Genomic DNA, 21,019 nt, shown 5'->3' with positions numbered 1-21,019 from the left:
GGTTTCCTTACTGCTTTTATCTAATAATCATACGTTTCACATCAGTGATGTTAGGTTTGGGGGGCTTCGTTATTGCTTTTTTCTAATAATTGTACATTTTTGTCGATTCACATTATACAAATTCATACGAATTGGCCATCTCCTAAAATACATACAGATTCCTGAGAGATCAGGTTGAGTCTTATTATTATTTAGAATTAGCTTTGATTTTTTAATATTTTAAATTTTCACGTTAAATTTTGTTTGATTTCTTGCTATTTTGTTGTGTACTTTTGCATTTATTTTTATAAAATGTTATAGTGCTACATGAGTAAAATTTTCTTTTTATTTCAGTTAGTAACTGTTTTCTAGTTAATCGTTTTAGTGACTCAACTTGAAAACATTTTTATTTCAAATAAAACAAAATAAGATATCACTATTTTCATTTACTAGGAAGGACCCCATCTGGAGCACCCATAGTCAGTCAAATAAAGTTTTTTGAGTTCTAGACACACTTGGAATAGTTTTTTTTGTAAACTTATTTCAGTTTATTGGTAAGGCTAGATTTTGAATATTCATTTAGTTTTTTAAATAATATTAAGGCCGATTATTTATTTGACTTCAATTAATAGAAATGTTTTAGTAGTTTTAGTTGTATTAAAATATACTTTAACATCCTTGATCTGATCTGTTGGGACAAAGCAACATTTACAAAAACATTTTTTAACCAATTTCTACGTGCATCTTTAATGTGCAGCGGTTGATTGACAGGTTAGGAATGCTTTGGGATGCATTGGCAATATTGCTGTCTTGTGGTCATATTTCTATAGTTCTGAATGTGGTTTGAGCAATTGGATAAGGGAAAATTTTGAGTCCCCCCTGTTTTCATTCCAGTCCACAAAAGTGGATCACCTGAAATGAATGTTGATTAATCTACGTGGTTCTTTTCTTTTGTTTCTTTATTCATATTTTGTTCTTTGTTACATTTTGCCCCATGCTGTCTGCAGAACAGAAGGCTGACCAAACAAAAGCTTCGCTAGCTGTTTTTCCAGCAAGACATCTGGATAACGCAATGAAGAAAGCTCTCCAGTGGAGAGACACTTCTGCTGCATTACTCACAGATGTTTGAAGCTGTGTGAGCATTGCACACACCGCTCGTAGGCTCAGCGCTAATGAAGTACTAGATTCTTTTACTTTTTGACCAAAATAAACGCAGTTGCCTCCAGTCCCCTGACTGCCGGCACTCTCAGTCTGACTAATAGCACGCAGATCAGAGGTACCGTCATAAATATGGCAGAAGAGGTTGATCAGACCTGTTTAATGAGCTGCGAAGGAGACTCTATTAAAGAAGCTCAGAATCATCAGTGTTTCCGCGGAGAGATTGAACAAGAGAAAGAATAGACGACAGTTAATGGAGTATAAATGGACACAGAGAAATGAGAAATAAAAAGGGCTGAAATTTGTTCGGATTTATTCAAGTGTGAATGCTCTTCTTCCCCAACTAGTGAAGTAGATGATCTATGGTTCAAGAAAGTTCTTAATGATTGTGCACTGCCACCCCTGCTGAGAATAAAGTTGCAGGGCTGTCATTTGTGAATTTCATCATGTCAAGTGAGACACAAGTTTACTTACTGAGTATCACTCAACATGCACTGTTCAATGGTCTGCTTAGGTTTGGTCTATATATATCACAGCATGGAATATTAACATTAACTTCCCAGTTTTCACAAATTTTAGTGTTGTGTCTGTAATGGATGGGCAGTCAGCCAGACACACTTGGTGTTATGGAGTCCTCAGGCCTCTTAACTCAGATTAGATTCAGACTAGATGAGGAGGAGAGCAAAGTTTGTAACAAATAATAAAAGAAAGGAAAGAGGACACAAGAAAAGCAAGGATATTGGAGAATAGAACAACATGCAGATGGTTCATTGTTGGGTCAGGTCAAGATTGTTATATTTGAATACAACTTTTAAAATATTTGTTTGAATATTATTACAAAATTCGCAATAAACAATTTTTTAAATGAAATCTTTATAGTTTACATTAATGCACTGAAGTGAAAACTAAAACCCAACTAAAACAAATCACACTTAAAATTGTAAGGATTAAAAAATGTGTTTGTTACCATTGTTGCTCTCAGGGCAACACTTTAAATGAGTGCCGAATTATTCACAATATTATCATATTTGTAAAATAATACAATATTGATTAAAAAAATTATAATAATACCATGATTATTGTCAATAATTGTACATCGTGACACCTCTAATAGAACAAATTAACAATAAAATTACTAAAGCAAATAAATTGAAAAAATTTATTCAAAATTAAACCAAAAGGAACACTAAATAAATACAAAGAAAAGTCAATTTAAATAGTAAAAAAACAACAATAAAACTGAAAACAAAACTATAATTACTCTGGGTCAGGTTGGTTAAATTTGTGTTTTTGTATCATAACCTGTATCAGATGGTTATACCAAGTCTATGACCATAAATTACATTTAAACGCATTTGGCAGAGGCTTTTATCCAAAGCATCTTCAATTGCATTTTACTATAGATTTGTTTCTAAGTATGTGCAATCCCCTGGTATCGAACCCATGACCTAGGTATTGTTAGCGCCATGATCTAACCACCGTTTTGACAAACAGTTAAGTTGAGGTGCATTATATTTGTATGCTCCTTGAGAAAGAAACCCCTGACCCTTTTTGCAGTGTAAGCGCTGTGCTCTACCGATTTAGCAATAGAAATACTTATAGAAGAATAGTGGTTTCAGACTGCTTGCGTGGTTTAAAAACATGAAAGTTTTGAGAAGTTATATAATCTAAAATATACAGTTGCAGAGCCAACTCGGACACATTATATTATTAACACAAGCCTGTTTTAAATGTGTTTAATAAAATGCATTTTGCACGGAAGATTTCTAAATTAGGAGATACTTGGATTAAACACGGGCGACCCTGTCTATAGGGACATCTGTGCAATGTTGCTTCGTCCTTGAATAAATTCTCAGAGGATGCACACACAAACAAACACAAAGGCTGATACAGTATACTGTATACTACCATAGAAACACTACAGAGTCTAAAGCTATTGGGCTTTGCTGAATTTCTTCCATATGAACACTGATGGCAGAAGCCACAAGGGGAAGTTTCATCAGACAGGAGGTAGCGAGGGAAAAAAAGATGTAGAGAGAACAGAGAAAATGTTTGTAATGGGGTTCAGTACACGTTAGGAAGTAGACAGGGTCGGTGTGGCAATATAGCAAAATATATAAAAGCAATATAGAATAATTTAATAATTATTTTATCTACTGTTATAATTTATAATCTTTTTATAATTGTCAACTTTTGTATTTTGTATTTGTAGATATTTTACATTTATAAACCTATAAATATCAATGCATTGTGACTATTTAGGCTGAATTGAGATGCATCGGGAGATTTTAATGTTATTTAAAATTACAATTTTATAAACTTTCCTCATTTCAAACTTTCAATCGCAAATGTAATAGAAAAAATATCTCTTACAGACAGTTCTTCCTCTGCACCCAGACAGTGCAAAATAAACTAAAATATACCTTTAGCGCTGAGGATTTCTTGTTGTCCTGCATCCTCGACCATCTCCCACCTCATCCTGTTATGTGAATCCTGTGTATTTTAGTTTGGCAAGCTAAATCAATTGGAGACACGGGAGTGTGGAAATAGAATTAGGCCTTTAGAGCAGCCATGTTCTGTGCACTTGTATTAGAGAAGAGGAAAGAAAGAGAGAGAGAGAGAGCAAAGGCTGGTACTTCAGTTTTTTGTGTCCGCTTTGGCAACATGAATGAAACTCTATAAGATAAACAAGCTTACCTCTTTAAAGCCCAGTATGGGGAGAATAAAAGGAAAGGAAAAAGGAAAAAGAAGACACATTCCGAGTAGTACTGTAATTCTGAGGGATTTTGTTTGAATCATTCTCTAAATGTCGGCAGATGTGCTAACAACAGTGACCGCTTTATTTCAATGTCACATGACTCACGTACAGCTTAATCTGAATGTTTTGTCAGAAAAATATCTGAGAAAGGCTTGTAGGACAGCCATTGCGCCACATATAAAAATTTTCTGTTTCTGCTGCAGTTTTCACTTTTGTGTCTGTTCTGTTAGTCAGAATAAAAACGTAATGGGTATTTTTAATTTCCGCACTGCAGGCAGTAAAATGAACTTTCTAATTAAAGGATCTAAATGGTGTTCAAGACCTCTCGCTCATCACAGTTTCACTAGTGACTGATGTTGGAGACTGTGGCTCCTTGTTAGCACAACCGACAACCACCAGCTTAGTTTTGCCATTCGAATCCCCCTCGGAGTGGGTCGAGCATAACCGATTTTAACAGCACCGATGCAGTTGTTGTATTGTGTCTTCAGTAGCTCTCGAAGTGAAGCACACATGTTTGCTGTTTCAATCATTGCTTTGGTTCTTCTGAGCTTGTTTCAGCTCTGTGTATTCTGGGATGGGATTTCAAGGAGATTGAGTTGAGGATAAGAGATACTCAGTAGCTTGTATCTTTAGACACAAAGACAGGACCTACTTCACACATGCACACACATAGCAGGGTTTCCTGGCCTTTTCTGCAGTTCATCATACGGGATAACAAAATTTTGATTCCCTGCGAAATGTATTTGATGATGGTCTATATGAAACGTGTGAACTGTCTGTGTGAACGTTGCCCTCTAAAAATGCATCAATGATGTTCTTACATGGAAGATAACATTATAAATAGAAAAATATAGAAATATGAAATAATTAAAAATATTTTATGATATCTTGTGTAAAGATGCCTTAAGACTGCTTTTTGAGTATCAGTTTGACCTTTTGACCATTTATCGTCACACTGTGCCTGTGTGTTGAGGAAGCTTTATGTCTGGGTTGCGTTGGGGTGACTATTTTTGTCATAACTAACTTTAGCAAGTCAAAATGGTTCCCAACATCAAATATTAGCATAGCAATGGTGAAAGTCAGTGGTGCTTTGCTGGCTTAAAGTGTGCTTGTAAATTCTTTATTGGCGTATAACACCTCGGGACTCATTTATGACAAGAATGTCCTCAGGCGGTACAACAAATACCAGACAGATGTCATGGTCTTGTGGAGGTCATGGTCGTTCACGATCCTTGTTGGGGAAGCTGCACTGAAAAAGCTAATACAAAAATAGTTCATTTAAAAACAGGAAACTATATTATTTTTTTTTACTACATTAACATCAAATTGAAAATTTCATTTAAAAATATTGACCAATATAACATTTACAATTTTAACATAAAAATTTATTAATATTTAGTTTCAATTTAATAAATAATAAATAGAAAATAGTATAACAGAAAGGTAAAATGTTTGCTGTCATGAACGTGGAGGGTGGACATGGTGGAAGAACCCAAGTGCAGGCAGACAAGGGGATGAAGGGGTTAACAAACATTTATTTAACAATAAACACAAAACAAAAACCCACGAGGGAGTAAACAAGACTAGATAAATAATAATGACAACAGTACACGGACTAACTAAACAGAACAAAGTAAATGACTAGACTAGACTAGACTAGACTAGACTAGACGCAACAAGAACTACAGACAGGATGCACGGATAATCAAATAGACTGTCTCAGACAAAATACAATGAACGAGCACAGGACAATGAACACGAGGATGTTTTAAAGGAAGACAGACAAAGGATAATTAACAAGGGTCAGGTGGGGGTACTGAAACACTCAGGGAAGGTTAAGGAGACAAAAGGGCGGGAAACACTGACGAGCCACGAGAAAGCACATGGCAAGTCAGAATCAAAACAAAGCCATGTCTTTCTCACACAAAACCTAAGGCCATGCCATGACTCCGCCGCAAGACAAAGAATAAACATGACATGATAGCGGAATCATGACAGTTTGCATTGGACATTTTAACTAGTAGTAGTGGAAATTCTGTCATCGTTTACTCACCCTCTTCTCATATAAAACCTGTATGACTTTCTTTCTTTTTAAGAACACAAAATAATATATTTTAAAGAATGTTGGTAACCGAACAACAGCGATACCCATTCACTTCTATTGTACGGACACAAATCCAATGCAAGTAACTGGGTACGGTTCGTTTACCACCATTCTTCAAAATATCGTCTTTACCAGGCCAACAACTTTCCAACATGGTGTAGACCTTTCCCTCTGTTTTTTTTACATCAGTGACAGAGTCTACTTTTCTAACATTAATCCCTAATTGACATATTACACCACGGCCATCATTCCTTTATGATTCACACTTCCCTGTGGACCAAATCCCACATTCCCTAGCTCATTTCTCTGTGGCACTATGGGAGTCACGCCGTGTTTGGGATTCGGATGGCTGTCACGCCAGTTCAACCCAAAGAACATCAAAGCCTTTCAACGGGACTCTTTGATGTTGTTCCAAAACAACCAGCCGCTCTGCCACTGGTGTGTGGATCAAATCGAGAAGAATGAATTGCACCGGAGTGCTATCATTACTGAAGGATGGTCTAATGAAATTATAAAAGAAATGGCTTTTCTCACAACGACCATGGAGTCAACAACCCACGTATGCATGAGGGAGCCAAGCTGGTGCAATTTACTAATATGTTAGCCCAAGGTCTAAACCGAGGAGGTTCATGATGCAAATGAGAAATGGAGGTTTGCCTGAAGAATACAAACACAGTATCTGTTTTCATATGCTGTTGTTCAGTTGATGAATGTGTACTGTATGTATACAAGAGGATAATTATGGCGTGCATAGGCCTGGAGGAGAAATCTGAAGAGTGTGATTTTTTTTCAGAAGCTTCTGCTAGTAACCGAGTAGTTCTACGTTGGGAAGTATTTTTAACAATAACTATATTTACAGTTGGATTAATTGTTATCAACATCAATACAGTAGATCAATACAAGTACAAAATGATTAAAAAAAAAATCTTCAGTCTTCAGTGTTTCTTTATACAGTATTTTCATAGCCTACAGGATGATTTAGGTTAATTGAAGTTGGTCCCCATTAAGCCTACATCGTCTGGAACACATGTTCTCAGGCACTCAAATACATACTGACCCTTTAAGCAGCTGCTTATGTCATTGAGGTGATTACATTTGGATTTCATCATGCCCGCATCATGTCGCATGCCAATTCTTCGTCAGTAATGTCGGTGCAGACTGACCTGTGACCAAAACCACACCCACATATTGCACCACCATGCACATACACAATGGTTGCAGGTACTCATTAATATGTTTTCCAAATCTACCTTGTGTTGCTCTCAGCTGCTTTGTTCACATATGCACATACTCAATCTGGACAGAATATTTGTGGTCGCTGTGAGAAAGTGTTTGGATGTACAGTGGTGTCCAATATGTCAAGACCATACAGAAAACTCTGAATTTTATTTACATCTAGAAGCAGAAAGATTTATGATTTTGATATAGGTTATTGACAAATAATTTTGTCGTTAAAAATGTAACAAATGTGATGTAAAGAAATGGGTTGATGCGGAAACATTAAGAAATATTACTTTACATTACTTGTTTTTCAGAATTGACTATTTCTAGGTCATGTACCTACAAATTTACTAACAATATTACTCTTTTCCATTCAGTCTAAGAACTATTGACAACATTTCCTCCGAATGAAACTATTGATTTTTATTTGCATTGAAACGGGAAAAATAACATAAAAACACATGCATTGTCTGCAGATCTTAAATAGTGTAAAGAAAACAGGCTCATATTCTGCTGGTTTAAGGCCAAACTGGAGTGCTCTCTTTTCTACGGCTATATATAGAAATATTTTGCATGAGCAAGTGGTCACATTAACAAATCATGCTGGGATAACATGGGTCATCAGCTTTTACACAAATTGTACCATACAGTCCATGTCACCATGACTGCATGCTTCATTAAAACAAATATGTTTTACCAAATACTAACAAATTTATAAGAAATTAGTTAAGAAAATTGAAGTTTTGTACCCCACTTTTTTTGCAGGCTTATGTTTAGTTGGATCTGTCTAGATATTGACCGGTTCCTGTGATCACAGCACATACTGTGCCCCACTTATCCTGTTTATTTGCATCTCCAAAAAGCAAGTTTACTCTCAATTTCCTGTGTGACACACTTCCATAACCTGCTCTGTCAATATGGGCCAGTGTATAAATATGACAGTTCTACAAGTGCTGCGTTTTTCAAGTGATATACTGTATTCGATATGTGTTTGCTTGTATGTGTAAATGCACTCTCATAAAATATCCTTCTTGTGTCAGAAGACATGTTAAAAGGTTTGTTTGTTTGTGTTCTGTTACAGCGGCCTGTTTGCAAGCCATTACACAGAGACGCACTACGGGGGAGATGGCCAAACCCTTACCACAGCACACAACTCTACGGTATGTTAGAGCTTTAATCGCCTCGCTTCGACACACAGGAAATTGCATTGGCTGTTAGATGTTGACTTATTTTATCCCTTGGTAGTGCACTACGGCATTAATACAGCTTAGACGTGCTTAAAGGCAAAGTTATTGATTCGTGCAAAAGATCAGAGACTAGCTATATGAGGTTATTCCGTAGTGAGATAGCGAGTAAATGGTAAAAAGTGAACCCATGGTTAAGCGCAGTGTAAAAGCGTTATATTGTTGTCATTATATATGTAAAATTCTTCAATTGTTAAATTGCTCTAGCTAGTGCACTAGTGTATTCTGACTGGCTGTCTTCCCAGAAAACCGATTAATCCTGATGAGATATGATGTTGACATCCGGACAACATGTTGACATTCTTGTCAGGCTTCATTTTAATTTTCTACTTTGTCTTTTGTAGTTTATAATTAGACTAGTGCTAAGAACCGTAACTGGCAGCTTTGACAACATGCTGCCCACCCCCTCTTCCCATTCAAACATAGTCTTGGCTATATTTCTAATTATTATTTCTAATTTATAATCATTTAAACCTGTCCTTGTAACTGTGAACAGTACGTTGTCTTCACGCTGAGGAGTTTCAAAATTTAGTAGATTTGTTTGTTAAAATCAGAAGAAAATGTTTTGACAAAGTGGAAAGAGCGCACTTCAATTTGTTAAGAGTAAATGCAAATGAGGAGCACAGACACGGATTATGGGAAATCTGGACAGGCTCACATTGAGTTTAACAGTTTACAATTAGATTATAAAACATCTTAGGTAAGCTTAACTTCATAAGAACCGTTTAAATTAAGTCACTTGACCTTTTGACGTGGTGTGTATTTTACATCGAAAGTCAAGTGACTCACAATTTAATTAAAAGACGTTTTATTCGATTTTTGGTAACACTTTACAATAAGGTTGTATTAATTAACATTAGATGGTACATTCATTTTATATTTTGATTTCCACAGTATGTAGTGTATGTATTGTATGCTCTGTGGCTTTAGGGGAATGCCCTCTTAATAAAAGAATTGAAATGCTCTCATTATAAACAGAAAACAAATGTACTTAGTAAATTACCCCTTTCCATGTCATTCATACCAGAACTACTTCTATCTTTAAATCATTTCCCAATTAGAATGTTGTCCATTATAAAATGTGACCCTGCTTGTGAAAAGTCGTTCAACTGTTTTCTACATAAAATCATCCTACAGAATATTCTGTGAAAATATAACAACAATATCTTCAATATTGACTGAATAATGTCATTTCAAAGATTGAAATGTTTGTGAAATGAATGCTTGAAATTATTCTTTGATGCTTGTCTTTAGCCTGAGTTTTAACAGGGTCACAAATGTTTACATGCTGATCAAAAATTCTAATGCTAAATGTAGATAAAAAAAGTTATGGTTTATAAAATATCACACATCTGATCACAAGGTTGGAGGACAGTAAACAGTAAACAGATTGGCGGATACAAATACTTTAATATTTTCTGCATTTTGTTTACTGTTGTGTGTCCATCTACCTGCTCTGCTTAACATAAGCATGTGTCTGCTGCTCTTCATGCTGTGAGGAGATAAGCGTGGAACGGAAAGGGTTAAAATGAAGCGCGTTTGGCGCTAGATAAAGATATAGCAGAAACATATAAATGACGTGAATGTTCGTGAGAGCGTGTGTGATGAGATTCTCCGTTGTGTAGATGTGCGGCTCAATTTAAATAACCGAAATAGTCAAATGTTTTCTTTCTGAACTTTTATATGCATATCTTCAAGGATATGCAGGAAAGTCTTCCTTATTCTTTTGACTTCGTAAATCAAGACATTTAGAAAGAAAAATGGTTGTTCAAGACATCACTTCGCTGGCCTAGTGGAACCATTAGCTAGAAAATAATAATTTTTATCTGTGACCGTTTCTGGTACATTCTTTCATATTCTAGATCCGACAAAGTTTGAAGAAGAGGACGGTAGCCACAAGAATCCCCTCCGACAGTGATGTTCTGATGGCAAGCATTTTTGCTGTCAAGCATTGATTGCTTTTGACAGAATGTTTTTGAGAATTTTTTTTCTGTCTGCGTTGTGTGAAAATGTATGTTTGTGATGGCTTTTAGCCTGTCTGGCTTGTGGCTGCCAATTGGTATTTCCACACGAAAGGGACTTTGGGGGCCAATGCCAGCCATAACAGAGGAGAACAGTTTTTCCCCTGTAAAACAGACCAGCAGACACTTATTGGCAGAACGTTTGTGGTTTTCATGGGCAGACAGCTGCTTTAGTGTGATTGTTGCTACGTGGCACAGGGCTACGCAATCCAGTCCGAGCATTGGACCTGTATTTTCTGACATTAAATTGCATCTGGAGAGGTTCTTACTTCATCTCATTTTACAACTAATTGAAACGAAATCTCTAAATGATTCGGTTTATACATATACTTGTTCTTCGCTTGACCTTTTCTGTGTTTTTTTGCAGATGAATTGCTATTATCACGGCGTGGTCCAAGGGCACACACATTCTGATGTCAGCCTCAGTACATGCTCTGGGATCAGGTAAGCATGGCATCACCGCTGCAATATGCCTGTATCCCATAATGAACTGCTCTCAGTAATTGTCAACCATATTGAGTTCCAATTTTGAAAGTCGTTAAAACTACTTAAACGAGTAGTTTGTGTGCTTCCGTGTGGAAAGCTATTAGGAACACTAAGTTGTCAAACATTTATTGCCTCAAATGGTGTTTCTAGTGAACTTTGCAAGTCTTTGTATGTTAAGGTGCGTTTAGAAACTATAAAACCGTGAGATGAAACAGCAATAAAAGCTTCAGTGTCATCCCATGCTTCATTATCCTGAAGATAAGCACACAGTCCAATGGAAAGTGTTTAGTATGTCGTGAAAAACTTTAGTGGTGCTGTAAAATGTAATTAGAAAGAACATTTGACCACAGTAAATTTGCCGTAAAATGAGCAGAATAGGTAAACATGGACTGTTCTGTCTGAAGCACACTGAGGTCCTCAAGGTCTTTTGCTCATAATTACAAAATGCTTGTACTGAAAGCTTACTGTACAATATCGCAAGATTTGGAGACCTTCTGGCAGCTGTTTAAAATTGTTCGAGATAAAAAGAATCTAAAGAATATCCTTTATAATTGAATTACCCATCATCCATATGACTTATGAGACGTAGCCAAGTCTGATACCGAGTTATAGCATACAGATAACTTTCTGTAAAGAAGTTCATATGCGTACAAACCCAAGGCTGGGAAACTGAAATCAGTTTTCACTTTAAGGTGCACTGTCCCTTTAAGACCACATCTAACACACAGAGCATTAGTGTGCACGCAGTAGAAGGTTTATAAAGTGATAGTTCATCCAATAACGAACATTCTGTCGTCATTTACTCACCCTCGTACCATTCAAAACTTGCATGACTTTCATTCTTCTGCAGAACAAAAATGAAGATATTTTTAAGAATGTTGGTAACCCAAAAACACTGGCTCTCATTTGCTTCCATTGAATGGACACAGAACCACATGACATTTCTCCCAATATAGTTCTCTTTTTGTCTTCAACAGATGTAATAATCAAATACAGGTTTTGAACAACTTGAGGGTGAATGATTTATATCTTTTTTGGTTATGGGATGTTTAAAGGTCCAATACTGTATAAGATTGTTAAAAATCTCTCTGCTTTTTGGTTTCATATTTCGAGCTATAATATTCAGTTAAAAATCGCAAGGAAGGTATCATCAGATGTAATTTAATTTATCATTTCTTTTCCAAGCACCCATTTGGAATCATCACTATGGCTCACTATTATTGTCTATCGTTTCTTTTCATGACAGTATATTGCAGTGTAAATGCAAAGTCCCTCTAAATAATGTGGCCTAGTTCTGTAAAACTGTGACTCTAACATACTCCCTGCATATGCTGCACAGCATATCTCTCTAAAAGATTGTTTGTGTCTTCACCAATGGGTGTATTATTTTTGTCAATTTTCAAAACACAGACAGGTCCCTCTCTGGTGAATAATGGGTGGAGAAATAAAATTCTATACAAGTTGCTGTCATTCTCGAGGAAAAATATATATCCACCTATTTCCCAGGTGTACAAAGACAAACAACTGGATATATTAAAATGAGATTTATTGACAATAGAACTTATTAAAGGGTCGACGGTCATCTGCTTTTAACTTTCTCTCAATTTTCTCATTTACAGTGCATTGATCAAAATTATAATTACATATTATCTGATATCATTCAAGATCTGATCTCACAGTTTCTCCAATCCGGTTTTTCAATTTAGTGCACCCGTTCCTTCTCCATGACACGTATGCTTATGAAACGTTAAAACACCATGCGCACAAGGGAATTATGTGACAGTTATAACTTACACGTTATTGCAGGTGAGGAATTGAGCTTGTCTTCTGCGAGGTAAAATAATAAAACGTGAGATAAAAAATGAGATTTTTTAATTTACAAGAATGTTACACCACGCTTACCTATGATGATAGTGTGTTTTGCTTCAACATAAACACTTTTTATTACTATTGTTTAAATCCTCAGAGGTTTTATCTTACTTGAAAATACGACACTGATGGTGGAACCAGCTTTTGAGCCAGAAAACGACACGCATGCGATCTACGAAGGTCAGCAACTACACTTGCCCACTGGAACCTGTGGACATGGACACAACATATCTACCCTCGGTCATACCAATGATGGAGGACTGCCACGATCACTCAACACAAGAGTATGAATGTATTCTGTCATCAACTGTCCATGTACCCACTATTAATGATCTCTTTGGAGAATGTCTTTTTTTTGTCTTGAGAATGAATTAGCATGCAGCATGGTTCACTACGATGCCTTTGTTAATTCAGATTAGGGGATTGTAGTTACTCTCTCTTCCTATGCATGCTAAAACAAGATTAGAGTGCTGAACAAGACATCAAAGGTTAAAAGACGATTCGACCATAACAGTCTTGATTGCTGGTGTTCTTGTCACAGAGCTGTCTAAATTATGTTATATATGTCTAATATGATGTTCAAACTCTATAAAATTGATAGTTCCCAATAAAACGATGCTGTTATAAATTGACATAAAAGCACAAATGGATGATATCTTAATCAAATATTAGGATAAGTATCTGCGGTTGCACTGATTTGGAGGCACATCTGAAAAAATTTTAATCTTTCATCGAACATTTGATGAGATGAAGAATTTAGATTTTGTCCCCGTATTGACAGCCGAACCACTGATCAAAGTTGTAAAAGAGTGATGTTGTTTCAGAGAAGTTTCAGAGGGATTGCAAAACTTACAAAAAGTGTCATGTTTACCAGAGCAGGAGGGAAGGCAGACAGAAAAACTGTATTGTCAAAGTTGACAAGCAGTTTTAATACATTTTACTGGTTATATATTTGCAAAACCGAGTAAAAACATAAAGTGTGACTAACAATAATGATTTATCACGAAATATGGAGATACAGTAAAAGGTTTCAGAAGGACAGCAGCAATATGTATCAATAACATGCAGTCACTCAATAGCCCTGAGACATGCAATTATTTTTCCCTTCATTAAAGTGAAGCTAATCTTGGGTTTGTGGATCCTCTTATTTTTTTTACTGGAGTTATACTGCACCACTTCATGTTAAACTCCGTTCATTTTTTCCTCTGGGTTGCTCACACAATGTTCTCTCTTGCTTTGCAGCGTAAGAGGGATGTTCAGAAGACCACCAAATATGTGGAACTCATCATTGTAGCAGACAACAGAGAGGTACATTTATAGCATCATTGTAATGTCACTTTGCCAAAATGTAATGCCTACCGGTCACCAGATCAGCAACAAAACACGATTTTAGGAAGATTATGTGAATTTTGTGTATTGTATCATATGACCATACTTGTACATGTACTTAAACCATTTTGTCTTCAGTCTACACTATGTGCTTTAATTTCCTACTTAAAGGAAATATTCTGAGTCATTGACCCAGTTGTTTTTAGTCAAGTGCTGATTTGGATTATGGCGAAGCTTTGGCTCTTTGTTTCACCTTGAGAGGCCAAAGCAAAGGCAGGTCATAGAGGGGGGGGGGGGGGGGGTGAGACAGGAAGTAGGGCATTTATCCCTGATGATCAGACGGGAAACAGGAAGTGTTTTGTTTAAATTGAATGTTGGTGCTGGAAAAAGGAAACTTCGGGCAACAAGAAAACTGTGCTGTTATCAGAACAGCTGTCTGTATTTCAAAGCATATCTGAGTGGTGGTCAGAGAGATTTTGGCTGCTCTGTATAATAACATGGAACTTGAATACAAATTTCTGCATTTTGCCTTTACTTACTGCATTTGAATCAGAATGATTTTATTTGTGTTCTTAGCAAGGTTATACTCACTCTCACTCACATTAACACAGCATTCACACAGGGGAAACAATGACGGGGCAAAAGTGTCTGGCTCTTGTGTCCAGATTGCACATGGTCTTTTTTAACTTCGATTGTTGGTGCCAGTGCCTGTAACATGCTGCATCGCTCTGGAGTGCTCTAAAGTGTCTGCTGTTAGACTTCTGACTAGTACCTTCAGATGCCAGTCGAAGATGATGCCACTCAGACAATCATGAATTCTTCAAAGCTTGTCTTGACCGCATTATGTTCTTTGCAGTATGGCCAAGTCCCCATCTTATCTTTTGTTTCTTCTCCAGTTCCAGAAACAGGGAAAAGATGTGGAGAAGGTGAAGCAGAGGCTAGCCGAGATCGCCAATTACGTCGACAAGGTATAAAGTATTCTGAAGGTATAAAATAGTCTCTGTCTAAATGAATAAAAAGGTCTGATTGGAAGTCTAAAATAAAACACTCACGATAAACACTGGGCTTCTGAGGTAAAGAATGAGCTTTTAAATGAAACCCCTATTGTAAGACTCTACCTAACATTTTTTGTATATTTTTTGATAATGAATTTACTGATTATACGGGTGTATGTGGTGTTTTCTCAGTGTATAAACAAGACATTAGAATAGAATAGAAGGATTGATATTGTGTGTGTGTGTGCTCTCTCAGTTTTACAGGGTCCTTAATATTCGTGTAGCTCTGGTGGGATTGGAAGTATGGAGTGATACTGATAAGTGTGCTGTGACCCAGGATCCCTTCACAACCTTGCATGAGTTTCTGGACTGGAGAAAATGGAAATTGCTGCCACAGCGGCCACATGATAATGCCCAACTTATTAGGTACGCACACAATCGCATTCAGAATCTCATACAGCTCGACATGACACAAAAAAACAACTTGTTAATATTATGGAATTTTAAATCTATATTCTAAACATAGCCCACTGTGTTAGTCTTATTATTTTGTTCTGTTCCATGTTCTTAGCTCTATTTTCACTCTGTTATTGCAGTGGAGTTTACTTCCAGGGAACCACAATAGGCATGGCTCCCATCATGAGTATGTGTACAGCCGAGCAGTCAGGAGGCATCGTCATGGTGAGAGACCAGCCCATGCACTCTTTGCTTCTCATTAAAAAAATCCCTTAAAACTGAATCACAAAACCAGCTAGCTTGCCCCCAGTGCCAGGGTTGCTTTTCAACCAATCAACACACACCGACCCTCTACTGACTCATAGCTATTCACCAGTCATCAGTAAAACCCTCAGCAGGTTAGACCGTCTGACAGATAGAGGAATCAGCAGTGCACTGAATCAGAGAGAGTCTGCTAAATCCCACGACCTGCTTTTATTACGGATTTCTTGCTTTATTCATGACTCCCTGGGAAGACTGCACCATTTTACCCTGTTGTACTTGTTTTGGCTGGATTTTGTTAAGGTCCGGTCCTGTGTGACAAGATGTTCTATTTTACAATCGATATGCTAGACACATTATCTGAGCAGATAAAATTTGCTTTAGTATTTTGTTATGCTCAAAAAAAGCACGTAGCGTACAGTGGGGTCCAAGAATCAAAGGCTACTAATTTTTAACATGCATTAATTGTTGGTCACTACAGATTTTCGTGTTTCCATTGAATCTTAAGTCATGTTGGGACATCATTAGGTTTTATGTAGATGTATTAACCTTTTTTGTCCTTACCACTAGTTTTGGACATCACTTTAATGCAGTTGCGTCGTGGTTGTGTTATGGTTTTGTACCCCAAAGTGTGATAATGAATCTAATGCACACGCAGGGGTTGCAAGTCATGTAAAACTTCCACCATGATGTTTGCTGTCGAACACAGCAATTGCCTATTTATATTCATCGCTGCATTACCTCTGTATGGCTAAATAATGCATATTTACATTTTTATTACTCTAGATCTTTCATCCATGCCACTGTAACAAACCTCCTCTCTTTAAGAGACTCACACAGAAATTATGTCATCAACCATAAGTCTGAATTAGGAAACTATGGTGCTCTATGATAAACAATGCTATTAAGTGCGTAAGTAACTTCATATTATCAGTCAATGCTATGACCTGTATGAGAGCAAACATGAAAGAGAGACGGAGAAGTTGAGAGATAGACATGGGAAAATGAGCACTGTATGCTGGTTTTATGTTGTTGGTTTTTTTTCAAACTGTCTGCTGTGGTTTTGAAGTCCTATTTCCAGATGTGTGTTTCTCCCCCGCACTTGCATGTGGCAAACGGAAAATTAGGTTCTGGCTTGGAATGAAAACATGTCTTGTATCGTGTTATAAAGCCGATCAGCTCACAAAGCCTTTACAATTCTGTAGGTTGACTGACCCACAAATAGCCTAAGAGGATTTAAATTTAAGGCCTGTATCGCACACCGCACACTAACACAGTGCACAAATGGCGTGTATTTATCAAAGCGTATTTATTTCAGCACCCGTATTATTGCGTTGCAGTGTTTTCACTGTGCGTGAGCAGTGGTTGGTCAGTGTTGGGAGCTTGTGAGCTCAGTAGAAAAGACCTTTGAAACTTGCTACAAACCTAATTATTCACACAATGCATTGCTGGTTAAGCTTTATAAGGTTATATAACAAAGTGAAGAGAATAACTTCCCCATTATAATTCACAATAGCCAACTCCCAATGCCTATTTTATAATTTATGGCATTTCATAAAATAAATACTCAATGTTTCGTACAGTAAAACCCAAAGACAACATTTACTGTGCGACATTTGGGCAACTGCAGCGTTATGGATGTGACATTTTGAGTCAAAACTTGAAATATAAATTCTCAGAGAATGTATTTAGTAACAATATATTAAACCGTTTGTTTATATTTTACTAAACCCACGGATTATGGAGTCCAGACATCAGCAAGATATCCGTCTACACACAAGTTGTCTATTTTAAAAGAGAGAGAAATTCATGTATTATGGATGTGACCAAAAAAAGCATGTTATTAAAAGATAACATTATATTGTTCTAAATTAAAATGCACAAAGCCGAAGCAATAACAAATGGAGAAGAGATGACTCTTCACTGACAACAAAATAGTTATTTTATGTTTATTTTCATGTGCCCATTTATGAAGGATATGGACAGCTATGGATTTGACAATTCACTTACATGACTATATAAAACTATGCTTGGAAACCTAAAAGTGCTTTAAAATTGTGAAAACCCTTGGCAAAATCTTTAAATATAAAAATGTATAAATATTTATAAATAATAAAAATTATTGGTAAATATAAATAAATACATGTTAGTATTTCCTAAACATGTATACGTGTATGTGTATGTGTTTATAAATACAACATTATTATACACAGAGATATATTATGTAAACACAAACCTTTATTCTGGATGCGATTGATGACGATTAATCATTTGACAGCCCTACACTATTTGTGTGTGTGGTGTGATACAGACCTGCAGTAAGTTTCAAATCAAACTATTTGGAAGAATCACAGTCTTGGTGCAAACAGGTACAGATAAACCATAAAGGACACATCTCGCATGATTATAGAAATCCTTTCTGTCTGACTTAACCCAACTGCAGTAACCCAAGAGCACTTAGAGGCCCTATAGTTTCAGTATTGCAGCTTGTCATAGTCTCAGAGCATTAACCACTGTATCGGTCTGCAATTATACTCAGAGAGAGGCAAGTCAATCGTACAGTATATATGTTCCCCATCGGCACACAGTGGATCTTGAATGAAATGAGGCAGAGAAAGATCTCCCCTGTTGCTTGTGAAAGCTAATATGAGCCTGTCATGTTCCTCTCCCTATAATCAAGGCAGGAAATGGCTTTTGGATGTAAAGTGCAAGGGAAAAAGAGAGTCTGCGTAGAGATGTCAAAAGTTTGGCCATCATCCGATACTAAAATAGAAAAAGATGTACTGTAGTGATACCAGTCTTTCTAGAGTGATGTCAGTTGTGTCAAAATATTGAATCTGTTTGGTAGACCTTGCAGTGCGGGGCTGATGGACTTGCTGCTGGTTTCTGAGAATATTTACTTAAATAATTGCTTGAAAACCTTAATCAAGGTTTAACTAATTCAAAATATATTGTTTTTGTAAAATTGTGATGTGGTCAAGTGTGGCTTCAGGGACATAAGATGCTGGCTACATTCAGAAAGGAGTCTACATCTGGGTTCTGAATAGAAATAAAGCGCCGATACCCAGCTCACGTTTAGACGCTCTTGAGACAGCAGGGACATCCTTTACCTCGGTTGATATGGATTTTGCTGAAACTCTGCTCGGGTTTGTCTGATGTTGAGGGCATTATGAAGGGAGCTGAAGACAAAAGAAAGGAAGCTAAGAGGGAGAGGTGGTGCTGTATGTGTGTTTTATGGCAGGATTGAAAGAGATTTTAAAAGAGTGGGTGGAAAATGGGAGAGAACAGATCTCAACCACAGACCTTCAAAGAATATAATAACACCATCTACTGTCTGTTGGTTCGTGAATGTGTCATGCATTTTTAATCAGCAAAGTTAAGGGAAATTGCTAAAAATAATGAACAAGCTTTGTAAATGTATTATAGAGGCAGACAGTTGAGGTCATGTGCTTTTATTTTAAAATAAAAATGAAAAGTAGATTTTAAATTTTTATAAGGTAATGTTCGGAGTGCTGTCTGCACTTGAAACATTTTCTGTCACAATGGTAAGGTGTTGCTTCTAGTACTAAGGAGATTTTTCTGATGATGTCTGTTTAATACTGTTGAGCTGTCCAAATGCGACATGTGTCAACATTCTGCTTTAAATGTAGCTTTTTTGTGCTTTTTCTGCTTTAAGAAGCCCTCTTTTACTTTTTAGCTTAATTTTTGTCTTTTTTAAATTAAGTTTTTGAATATTTCTCATTGACAAACCTATTTAATTTCTCTTCATTCATACAAAATGATCGGTTAAACCCTGAATGTTTGGCAACCTTCAGGTTTTCACATTTTATCAAAGGTAAAACATGTGAAGTTTTAATGTTTTTGAAGATTTTTTTGTGTTTTCAAAGCAAGTTTCTGATAGTCAGTTCATAGTTCAATGTCAGATGCTGCTGGTTTTTACATTTTAATTCACAGAAATCCTCCAAAGTATGTCGTCCCTCAAAAACGTGCATACTTTTTGTCACATCCCACAAAATGTTCCCTCTTTTAAAACAGAAAACTTATGTATAGACTGATATTTGTCTGATGTCTGGACTCTGTCTTTAGGGGTTTAGTAAAATATAAACAGATGATTCAATGTATTGAATGAAAATAAATACAAGTCACATCCATAATGCTGAAATTTCCCTAAGAAATGTTAAACATAAAACTGATATTCAAATTTTAGTTTCGTTTTTTTAACGTGTTTAAAGTATTATTATTATTATCATAATGTGATCCTAGTATTGTGAACTGTATTGTATCGAAACTGCAAGCTAGGTGCATTGTTACAACCCCACTTTTAACTGTTTTGCTGTTACCTTATAAATGTTACTGTTATTTTAACTAATTTATAATTTTATCAAAATGTTCAATAGGATACTATACAATAAAGCATTGCATAAATTTGTTTGGGATGTGACCTGTTGTGACATCTTGTGGTTTCCCAGGATCACTCAGACAATCCTTTGGGAGCTGCTGTGACTTTGGCCCATGAGTTAGGCCACAACTTCGGAATGAACCATGACACTCCAGAACGGGGGTGTGGCTGTAGGATGACTGTAGATCGGGGTGGCTGCATTATGACTCCATCTACAGGGTGAGTATAATTTTCCACAACCTCCTCCTGTTCATGTAAACAGTATTATACAGAGTGAAGTAACTGATGTATTCTGATGTATTAAAGCACTGTAGATGCATCACTACAAAGCTCAATTGGTCACACTCCAGTATAGGGGGCAATGCTCGCTATTAACAAACCATTAACTATCAGTTTTTCCCCAATAAACTCTTAATTTGTTGTTTATTAATAGTTAGTAAGGTTGTAGTTAGGTTTAGGTATTGGGTAGGATTAGAGATGTAGATTATGGTAATGCAGAATATGTGCTTTATAAATACTAATAAACAGCCAATATGCCAATAATAGGCATGCTAATAACAACAAGTTAATAGTGAGAATTGCCCCCTATACTGAAGTGTTACCGCTCAATTTGTTTCCAATGAGCCCCATTATCTGGAGAATTACTAAATCAGACACTCATCATTCATGTCCACAAGAGAACAATCAGCCGCTCACCTGCATCTTATTGACCTGAAGTTAATTATCTGTCTCTCTGTGA

General features: G+C 36.5%; 1 protein-coding gene across 1 annotated transcript in view; it reads left to right on the top strand.

Annotated features, from left to right (window-relative positions):
- Nucleotides 1-21,019, top strand: part of adam12b (ADAM metallopeptidase domain 12b) — a 74,828-nt gene that overhangs the window by 19,563 nt on the left and 34,246 nt on the right. Inside the window, exons 4-11 of the mRNA XM_079459474.1 lie at nucleotides 8,302-8,380; nucleotides 10,853-10,929; nucleotides 12,938-13,124; nucleotides 14,083-14,148; nucleotides 15,066-15,137; nucleotides 15,421-15,590; nucleotides 15,704-15,845; nucleotides 20,351-20,499. Coding sequence (XP_079315600.1) covers nucleotides 8,302-8,380; nucleotides 10,853-10,929; nucleotides 12,938-13,124; nucleotides 14,083-14,148; nucleotides 15,066-15,137; nucleotides 15,421-15,590; nucleotides 15,704-15,845; nucleotides 20,351-20,499 — 942 coding nt within the window. The remainder of the gene's footprint in view (nucleotides 1-8,301; nucleotides 8,381-10,852; nucleotides 10,930-12,937; nucleotides 13,125-14,082; nucleotides 14,149-15,065; nucleotides 15,138-15,420; nucleotides 15,591-15,703; nucleotides 15,846-20,350; nucleotides 20,500-21,019) is intronic.

The sequence above is a fragment of the Barbatula barbatula genome (assembly GCF_947034865.1).
Source record: "Barbatula barbatula genome assembly, chromosome: 6".
NCBI classification, from domain to species: Eukaryota; Metazoa; Chordata; class Actinopteri; order Cypriniformes; family Nemacheilidae; genus Barbatula; species Barbatula barbatula.
The sequence above is the reverse complement of the archived record's forward strand: the minus strand, read 5'-3'. Positions and strand labels throughout refer to the sequence as shown.